Genomic DNA, 11,063 nt, shown 5'->3' with positions numbered 1-11,063 from the left:
GCAAATAGCTGAAAAATATGTACCAGCGAACTCTATGAGTAGAATATTGCTTTACTATATAACAGACATTTTTTTTAATCCCATATATTTATTGAGAAAAATTATCTAACTCGGATAAAGTTAATTCACAAAGATAAAAACAGTGTTTATAGAACAAAAATCAGTTAAGATATAAATGTTTTAAAAAAATCAGAATCATAAGCTGTTTTTGCAGAGCAATAGAAGATCTATGACGCAATATATTACATCATACACGATGGCATTACTTCAAAATATAAATTTAATCGGGCTTATTGCCCCCGACACACCCGCTACCATAACTTATATATTGCAGATAATAAATTTCTTCTTAATATCAGTATTTTACTAAGATGGCTTGCGTTTTCGTTATCAATAATATTTTTACTATCATCAACACCACCATGAAAGAGCGGATTGGACATAATCCGTCTCTATTTCAAACTTTCGTCCTATCGTATGAATAATTAAAATTATGGTTTATTTAACGACCCTCGCAACTGCAGAGATTATATCATCGTCGCCGGTGTGCCGGAATTTGTCTCGCAGGAGCTCTTTTACATTCCAGTAAATCTACTAACCTGAACCTGTCGCATTTAAACACATTTAAATGTCATCGGCCTCGGCCGGGATCGAACCCGCAATCTCGAGCATAGAAGGCCAGCGCTATAGACCTACCAACTATGCTACCGAGGGCTACCATCATATGAAAACTGATAAATCTTTATAAAAGACCATTCCAAAAAACCCCCCGATTTTTGCCGCAGAAATTAAAACATTTAGAAAAAAAGAAGCGGAAAGCGATAAAATTTCGAAAAAAAAATTCAAGGAAAAATAGAATCTGAAAACTCCCAAATTTCGCAAGTAACTTAAAAAAAAACAAAACATTCACAGAAAGAAAAAAAATTAACTCTTTCCGCTAATATTTTCAAGAGTTTTAAATTTTAGGGCAAAAATGGGGGATTGTTTAAAAGTTTATTTTTTGTCGAAAGGATGCAATCAGTACTTAGAGACATTTACCCAGATTTCCAATCTGCCTTTTAAAAGTTGAGCCACAATTTTCATATACATATTTATCACGCAAAACACCATGACGAAACAAAAATCTACACTCTTCTTCATATTGTCTTCCTTCCAAAGTTAGAACTAATGTCAAAGTGACAGACACAAAAAGGAAAACAACGGACATCGAATTAATGTTACGCCATAAATTATTGACTTATACTCATCTAGATCGCGATAGAATCTTGTGCGGACTTCTTACTAAAATCCTGAACTAACCAAACCTATCCTTCGTATATGCAAGATGGGTAAATCACAGCACGGAGAAAACTGCTTCATTTTATCTGGAATATACACGCGAAAATAAATCCAAATAATAAATATCACACTACCCCGACACTCCATGACAAGTCAGCTCATGCGCCTCACTCTCTTATAAACATAAAAAACAAAACTACTCACCACCACTTCCAATCGGCCGATATCCTTAAGTACGAAAATACAGTAAATCTAAAATAAGATTCTTCTCCGCTCACTTTCCATATTAGAAATAATAATCACAATCTTTTAAAACATTAAATTCATAAAAAATCGAAACCAGTACTTGTAGATATCCTAGTTATCTTTTTCGTTTACGTTTTTGATTCTCATTTTTTATATTTCAGTAATTTAATTCCTATTCGTATTTAGTACATGTAAAAACTAGATTTGTTTATACTTTTACTGCAAAAATCGATTTCTAGGTTTTCCCAGAAGTAAATATTTTCAGTATCCCAGAAACCGAAGAGATTTTTGACAGTCAGTCTGTCACAGCAATTTCTCAGGAAACATTGGTTAGATTTAGTTTATATTCAATAACTACGAAAATAATTCAGATTAATCAATTCATTTCTTTAATAAATGCTTCCTTGTTTGTAAATAGGAACAAAGTAGAGTTCGATTTTTAAAAAATCACACAATTTTCTTCATGGAATTTCGTGTTACATAGAACAATATTGAAAAGTTAGATCACTTAGTGTCGACGGAAAAACATTTGGCTGAGAGAAGTAAATTATTATATAGCGAACTTTTTCCACAATCCGGTGCATATTATTTTCACGTCCAACGGTGAATACTCACGAAAGAGCAGGAGAGTCCATTATTCTTAAGAGGAATGTACGCTCGCCTATAAAGCAATTTTCTTCAACTTTCTTATGCATGGATGAACTACTGGAGGAATATAGGTTGAGTATGAAAAGGAAGAGGTTTATTTGAAGTCCTAAATAAATAACTAATATACCCACTTTTGACATAATATTAATTGTATATTTCTACAAACAGAAAACCAGAATTACTAATTGGCATAAGATACAAATGTAAGTAATTGGTAATTTTAAGATATCATGGAAAGTTATGATGTCATGGAAGAGAGAGAGAGAGAGAGAGAGAGAGAGAGGAGAGAGAGACCAATGTATGATTTAAGTTTCTTTATGGAGAGTCTGTTAAATAAACTTACACAGTCTTATGTAGGCTTGAAAAGAATAAATTATTGTAATGTGAATCTCTTCAATTTACATTCTTTCTAATGCAAATTCATGGATTTGTGTGTAAAAATAAATATTTTCTGTTGTTAGTTTCATTGATTTTTATTGTAGAATTAATAGGCAAGTCCATATAAAATAATAGTGCGTATTAGACTTGAACAAATATGTATAAAACGAGTACTGATTATTCGAAATTAGGCTTATGTTTGATTTACAAATAACTTTGTACGATTATTTAGTAAAGAGAAAATTTAAACAATTATTATACAAGGTGATTTGTATATAATTTAATAAAAAACATAGCTATATCTAGAATAATTTGTACTTTGAAACTGCTATCATGCCCGTGACTTGGATCTGGAGGTCATGACTGTTGGGAAAATACAGAAACGAAAACAGCTTTTATAAGTGAGTGGGTACAGGAAGTTGAATATTGATGGCCTGTCAGAGTCGTTTGATTCAAGCCCATAACGTCATTTTGGCAACTAAGCAGTTCTTAATGAAATCATTATGCAATTTTCAGCATCATTTTGAAACAAATTTCTACAATACTAATAACATATTTTTTTCTTAGCCACCATACTAAGAGTGGATTGAATATTTCTGCAGTACCACCAACCAAATTAATTTTTCGGGCAGCGAGGACCAGTCTCAACAATATAGTATCACCTACAAAAATTGTTTTGATAATTTAGATTATTGTGATTTTACAATTTTAGAACATAGGCATAAGATTGATATTTTAGAGTGACCAATTATTTAATACTTATCTGTGACGCTACTGGATAATTTTAATTTTATGAGATTTACGTTGCAAAATCTGTAAGTTCTTGTAGTACTTTAAAATACACATAAATCATCTTGTTATTGTGCCATACAATATTATATAATCTTATTTATTAAAACACCATATATTAAGTACAAATACGAACAAGTAATATTTCCATGAACATAACATATCACTCAGAAAGCCATAACATAACGATTTATCGCGATTAGTATGATGCAATTTATTCAGATATAGGCTGAGCTTCTTCACAAGTAAAGTTCAGTGTTCTTAACAATTATGTTTAGTTTATGATGTTCACATTGTGTCCGCTATATCTATTTTATATAGGGAAATAAATAGCGAAATACTCTTACAGACGTAAGTATAGGATTATACAGTGCGGAGAGTTTAAAAGTTCCGAGACCTTGCTCTGCGATCGGCGGCCAGAGCCCATGCAATCGCTGGCATTCCCCTCTATTAAATCGCGGCGCTCTTCCCGACTGCAGTCAGTCGTGAGAGAGATTTTATTAAGGTAGGACGGTTTTATTGTGTAGTCATGAGTGAAATTTCATTAGAAAGTACAGTAGTAGTGTTGAGCGGTGGTGAGATATTTACTGTGTCGTCGTATATTCATCGTACATAAAAAATACAAAAAGTTGTGTGACAGGACAAGACAAGCATATAGACATAAATTACCTGACAGCCCAGTTTCAATACGAAAAACAATATTAAATTTAGTCGAAACGTTTCATGAAACAGGTTGTGTGACTGATAGTAAAAGTAAAGGAAAAAGTCATAGGCTGCCAGAAAATCTACATCGAAATGCTTGTCTTATTCTATCACACAAATTTCTGCATTTCATGTACATATTCAAGATGAATATACGATGACGCAATGAATATATCACCATTCCACAACAATACTGTACTCTATAATGAAATCTCACTTACGATAGCACAAAAAACTGTCCTCCGATAAAATCTCACTCACGATTGACTGCAGGCGGGAAGAGCGCCGCGATTTCTTGGAGAGGAATGCCAGTGATTGTATAGGGCTCGAGCAGCCAACCAATCGAACAATGTTTCGAAACTTTTAAACTGGCCGACCTGTGTAATAACTTTTCAAATCTATGATGTCACAAATATCATCAAAATCTTATGCATATCAAACGGTTGTACAAGTGACTTCCATTAGTCATCTCTTTTTCTGATGGTTTCTCGAAAATTTTCGACTGTTGGATAAACTTCGCAGGTTCGATGACTGTTTCCAAAAGTCTGAACATGTGACTCTAATCTGGTTGACATGCGTAAGCAACAATGTCTAGCGTACTGGTACAAATATTCCGTGTCGACAGCACCACTGGACTCGTTGCGGCCAGCCGTCCACGGCTTTCACCACAATAGCTACGGACACGACAGCGAGAACTGAAATTAAAAATAAAATTTTTCCGATATATTAATTATGAATATGAGGAAAATATAATATATGTCTGAATCACTTCTACATTGCGGTTTGCTTCATTGTTACAGCTCTGAAGAAGATAAATTAATGGATAAGAGAGGTATAACGAGACTGAATTACTTTATAATACCATTTAATCATTAAAAACCGTTAGAATAATTAGATCACTTCTTTAAGTTCATAATAGAAATTATATCCATGTTAGTTCTCAGAAACATCACCTCCCGCGCAATGAAGTTCGCTTCTCTTGGAGCACAAGTTGCTATTGTACAAGATTAATGTCTTCTCGCACATTACAGGTCGCTTCTCGCACAATAATAGTCGCCTCTAGCCCAATGTAGTTCACTTCTCATAGACTATAAGTTACAGTCAGTGCCACCGATTCTGGCCTGTGAAATATGTAATGAGAACTTGAGAACGAGTATCTTATCTTTGCAACAAAATGTGGGCGAGAAAGCTGACAACTGTGATTGACAGATTGCTGGCGTCACATCTGTTTAGGAGGTGGTACCACTCTCAGCAGAAGTAACAACAGATGACACTAACTGGACAATGTACTCAAGAACACACCCCAGAAACGCGAAGTGCGAGTGTATTGCCTTTGAAGCAGTGGGAAGATTGCTGACTTGACGTGTTGGGTGGTACCGTTCTCGGCTGCATTGGCAACAAGTGCTCACTGACTGGCTTTTTACTCAAGGACACGCGACAAAAACGTTGGCATTGGCTAGACTACTTGCACAGTAGAGGTCGCTTCTAGCACAATATATCGCTTATCTTGCCCTACAAGCCACTACTTGAACAATACAGTTCGTCTTTCGCACATTTCTTTTACTTTACAAGTCAGTAATCGTACAGTACAACTAGCCTCTCACACAATATAAAACATTTGGTCACTAAAATTCACTAGAAATCTCTGACGTCGTTAAAGAATAGACAACATTAACATCACCAAATATCAACAAACTCGGTAGACAGTGTTTCAAGTAGTTAAAAACTACCATAATTCGCAAGAATTAATACTAAAAATTCTATTGTCTGAACCTAGAAAACATATCGATGATGATGATGATGATGATAATGGCAATGTGGAATAATGTGAATGTGAATGGCATTTAATAATAATGCATTTTGATTACACTACTTTTAACACTATATCACTTTGGAAAACGTATTATGCGTCTTTCACGTGATAAATTTTATGTTACCTTGTCAGCATGTTTCGGCCTGTTATTGGCCATCATCAGAACTGGTTGTTGCTGGTCTTGGCGCCCCCACAAGAAACAAAACAAAAGGCGCCAAGACCAGCAACAACCAGTTCTGATGATGGCCGATAGCAGGCCGAAACATGTCAACAAGGTAACAAAATTTAACATGTGAAAGATACATAGTACGTTTTCCAAAGTAATAATAATATATAAACACAATTATTTGTCAGAAATGTTACATAATGAACATAGGGTATGATGACTCAAATTTCCATACATACCGAAATTCAAGAGCATAATGGTGAGTATTTTCCATTGCAATGTAAAGCCAGCGATGTGATACCACAAACCAACGGCGATAGGCTCCATAATTCGAATCAATTTACAGATTTCCCATGGAATGACGTACCGTATTTTCATCTTAAACACAATGCAAAACAAGCGAAGTAAATATAAATAAAGTGAGGAAGAAGGTAGATCAAATTCGCTAGGAATGACTGGCTAAAAATTTCAGATGCCATTAATGCGCTTAAATGGATTCCAACGGAAGGAAAATTGACATGTTTTAAGTGGTTGGCATGTGAGACAAACTCTTCTGAAGACGAGGAAGATCGTAAGGAATAGTGTAAGAAACGAGTACAGTAGTTAAAAATTAAGAAGATAGGAATAAGACTATATATGACTATATGAATATAGTAGAAGAAAATGTGAATGAAAAGAAGAATTAAAACAGAAAGCAGAAAAGGAGAAAGATAAGGAGAGAGAGAAATAGTAGAGAAGAGAGAGAATAAGAAAAAATTAGGATGCCGTTCAACGTTCAACGCCCACACTGTCACGTGATATGCGAGTTCATCTTCTTCACTCAACATGCTTCGTTTGCCGAGTGAGAATTATCTATGTTCCGTCCTAGGTATCAGTGGAGTAACTTCACACATTTGGGGGAGGAGGCTATCTGTACCGGAGTGCATTGCGGGCAGCATCAGCTCGAGGCCGCTAAGGGGTAAGATGCTCGTGGTAGAAGGTAGAGTAGAGTTCAGATGCAAATGATCCAATCCTTGCAAGCGATTATTAGCTTCGTTCAACCAACACCTCCCCCAGAGCGGTCATTGGCCCTAGCCCTCCCAGATACCACTTGCGCAGAAGTCTTGTTTCGTGTTTGTACTCCACAGATGCTTGGGACGGACCATAGTCGTTAATGAAACTTTGTATAATGTTTTGTTCAGATTACACCTTAGAAACTTCGAAGTAAATGACAGGTAATTTATTATGTTTTCCTATCTGCTCTGCGCAATTAGATTTAGGTTTCAGTAGGACAATAGCTTCCACTCGGAAGGGTTGGGTGGGTATACGACATATACAATAGGCTTCATCGATGGTTATTTTCAATCCACTGTACTCGACTGTAGCCATATAACTGTACAGCTCATGCATTTTGTCAACACACTCGCGATGCACTGTAGGGAAACAACGTTTCTGTGAAGGGGGTAGGAATAGAAAGGTAGGTCGGGCGTGTGCCTATCGAGTTCAAGGCAAAGGCTAGCCCTTTCCCCTATAATTCGTAAGTAGACTCATCCGATCTCGTGCGCAGCTCTGTAGGAAGAGTGGGGGAGTGTCTGAACATAATGCATGAGTTGTAATACCTATTATCAGTTTCGTTGGCAATTTATGGAATCCTAAAACAAAGACATTTTAATAAAATACTGATGGCATTACAGTACTTAGTTATTCTAATTTTTAAGAAAAGCATGTACTATATGACCAATTTGTATGTGGAACGTAAACAGCGGCGCTGCGATCTTATGTTTTACTCTGTGCGAAAAAGAGAGACACAGTCTATGACTAGAGTAAGAGAGCAATCGTACTGCACATGTGACGTAACAGCGGCACGCTGTGTATTAGTACAAGCAACTGCCGTTCCACAAACAGAACGGTCGAGTAATATTCTTGTAATGACATTATAAACACATCATAACAAATAAGGTGTGTTGCAGGTGTAGGATATCTTACCACAACTGTTGCGAAGATCAGCATTCCATTGCAAATAGCTTCAAATAATGTATAGAGGAAAGTGCCGAATATGATGTTACCTGTTGGGTATATTTCAATGTTAGCACGTACGATTTCAAATACACATAAATATAGCAACAATATAGGCCTATATATTACATAATTTGTTTGCAATAACATTTTTGTTTTCAAATTACATTACTAAAGCAAAAGTTAAAATATTACTATTGCTATGTTAAATCATTACTCCATCCAGTCTTCGCTGAGAAACTTGTTAAGACAAGAGGAGAGCTAATGATAATCGTGAAATTTGGCTGGTCAGTAACAGATGAAAGGATCGGTAAGTAGGTAGAAAGAGATATAAAATATAGGTGTTTTAGAATAAACACCTATATTACATAATACATTGTGCAAGGGGTATAACTGCATTCATTTTGAGATCAGAATATTTAGGATGTAAGTAGGCCTAACCAAAAAGACAAATGTTATTTTGGTATTTGTATTACGATTTAACCGAAAAAAAAAATAATTTGTGTCTGAAGTTTGAATCCCATTTATGGTAAAACTGTTGGGTATTGAGACGTATGAGTGGTGAGATATCAACACGAAGAACAAGCTGAAAAGAATATTCCTTTGTCATTTCTTCGAAAAATGTTTCATTTGTGTAATAACGTTCAAAATTAACTGATTAAATATCCATCACACTGTAAATGCGTTTTAATCAGGTACACAAATGATGCGTTTATTTTTCTAGGATACATATATTTTGTTTAGTAAGCAGTCCGAAGACTGGTTGGAACATTATAAGGAACACCAACAAGACATCACTCATGAGACAACTAAGCCAGGAGATAATGGTTAGGGTGGCAAGTTCCATTTCCCGTCCGTTGCATACAACGCTGTAACACAGTTCACTAACCAGACTACACACATAATCATAACATACTCAAATTTTTTATAAAATACTTCTATGCTTATAAAGATATGAAACTAATTAAACCGAGGTTGCTAGATCTCTATAGCACATAGACAAATGTAGAAGAAAGAAAATATTTGCCCATAGCAACTGTAAGTTTACGAAATTAAGATTTGAATAGAAGATTATAGAAAAATTTGGCAGCCCATGGTCGTGAGTAGAAAATGTTCACTCAGGTGACTAAGCAACTTGAGTTCACGGTGTTACTTTACATGTCAAGTAATTAATCATTGAGAATGGCGACTCAACCACTATCTACGCTGATTGCTTCTTAATTTATCACTTTAAATTATCATATTCTTACATTTGGTATGGGTAGTTATATTTTATTATAGTTTTCCTACTGTGGAGATGAAACTGTGTGTTCAAAGTTAATAAATAATATGTAGATAGGTAGGTAAGTAGGTGAGTTGATGGGTAAATAGATGTGTGTACGGAAAGTTCCTACGCAGAGCGTTCCCAGGTAGTAATGTTCCGTCGGCTTCATGACCGTAGTGCGGAGCGCCTGTCCCGAAGAAGTTAAGCGGTAAGGAGTGGAGTGGGACCGGTCTGCGTAGGGAAGCGTGCACGGATGGGTACCAACTGCGCGCGAAAGGACCAACTTTGCCAAACTGCATGAAGCGACTAAATTGCAAACAGGTTAACTGCGCACGAACTACTGAAATGTAAACAGGCCAACTGCGAGCGAGCGGGTATACCACAAATATGTCAAATGCTTGCGAGTCTTTTATATGTAACAGGTGTGACAGCACTATAGGCATCCAACAAGGAAAACTCAGTGCGCAGAAACCAGCGGGCGTGACTGTCTCGCGCAGATGACGTATGCTCCCGTTCCCAGCATGCTCTCACGCCTACTGCAGGGGAGTAAGAGGGGTATAGCATGCGCGCTGCGAGGAGTCAGAGCTGAGTTTTGCTTGTAGGATACCTATAGTAGTAAATAATGTCAGTCATTTGTTTCGAGAATAGTTGTAGCTATAGGAATGGTAGCACTGTTAACGACCGTCGATTGTTTCGAATATATAATATAATGGCATGTATATAATATATACTCTTTGTGTATGCACATCCAGATATATACAACTTTCTTGACAGATAGGCTACTTACAAATCTAAATCTGCCTGCGGAAAGCGTAGGCAGTACATAGAGAAATTAATTTTAAAATACAGGCAAGGAATTTTCTCACAATTGCATTTCCTAAAAAGTGTTTGTTGTTATTGCAATAAAGCCACATAATTTAAGTGCAAATGACAAATGACATGCATATGACATTGAACTTTTTATCATAACTATGAATGGAAAATAGGCTAGCATTCATAGAGAGTTCTAAGTCTCCAAAAAATGTGAAGGAAACTACAGGAATAATCGCCGTGCGCAGTTCACTTATATCCAAAACTGACCGCCGCGCGCAGTCTGACGCTTTAATACCTACAGGTAGAAATTTATCTTGCACGCAGTCCTCGGGAGTGCACAGACTTGTCCGTGCGCCGGCGTAAAATCACTCGCCGCCCGCCAACAAATTTTTTTACGTAGAGGTTGGAATAGGATCGGTCTGCATAGGAACTATCTGTATAGAGATTACATAAGTAGGCTGATTAGTTAATATACACAAATAATTGTTAGAAAGTTTATCCATATATTAGATCTCGATAATAGAACAATTTAAAATTGAAACTTTAGTACAATTACATTAATTCTCTGTTAATTTAATCGGAAAGTGATGTCATGTCGATGTAACTACAATGATATTGAAAGTGAACATCGTTCAACTTAAAGTAAAGGTACATAAAATGTCATATTTACTTACATTCTGTTGCAGTCATTTGTAAGCTCTTACTGTAATGAACGAAGTTGTCTGTGGAGTTTGCATGTAATCTGTACTCGTAATCAGCCACATCTCTCAAATCTATATTTGTTGCAAAGAGTACGGCGAATCCTCCATAGCCTGTTAGTATTCCAGTTAATTCAATGACTAACAGTGTCAACACCATTATAGATATCATCTGTAAACAATTTGAACCGTAGGTTTGTCTTCACAAATAAGTCACTACCTCAACTCATTGGTTTTATGAATTAAGTTTCTAAAAGAATTACTCATTGTAAT

At 36.0% G+C, this 11,063-nt stretch overlaps 1 protein-coding gene across 1 annotated transcript; it reads right to left on the bottom strand.

Annotated features, from left to right (window-relative positions):
- Window positions 1-2,559: 2,559 nt before the first annotated feature.
- On the bottom strand, window positions 2,560-10,806 carry LOC138692577 (uncharacterized). The gene is made up of 4 exons (XM_069815572.1): window positions 10,767-10,806; window positions 7,986-8,065; window positions 6,260-6,398; window positions 2,560-4,736 (listed from the first exon to the last, which is right to left on the bottom strand). The coding sequence occupies exons 1-4, from the start codon at window positions 10,780-10,782 to the stop codon at window positions 4,633-4,635; spliced, it is 339 nt and encodes a 112-aa protein (XP_069671673.1). The 5' UTR covers window positions 10,783-10,806; the 3' UTR covers window positions 2,560-4,632.
- Window positions 10,807-11,063: the final 257 nt, after the last annotated feature.

The sequence above is a fragment of the Periplaneta americana genome, chromosome 17 (genome assembly GCF_040183065.1).
Source record: "Periplaneta americana isolate PAMFEO1 chromosome 17, P.americana_PAMFEO1_priV1, whole genome shotgun sequence".
Lineage (NCBI taxonomy): Eukaryota > Metazoa > Arthropoda > Insecta > Blattodea > Blattidae > Periplaneta > Periplaneta americana.
This window is presented reverse-complemented; position numbering and strand designations above follow the sequence as displayed.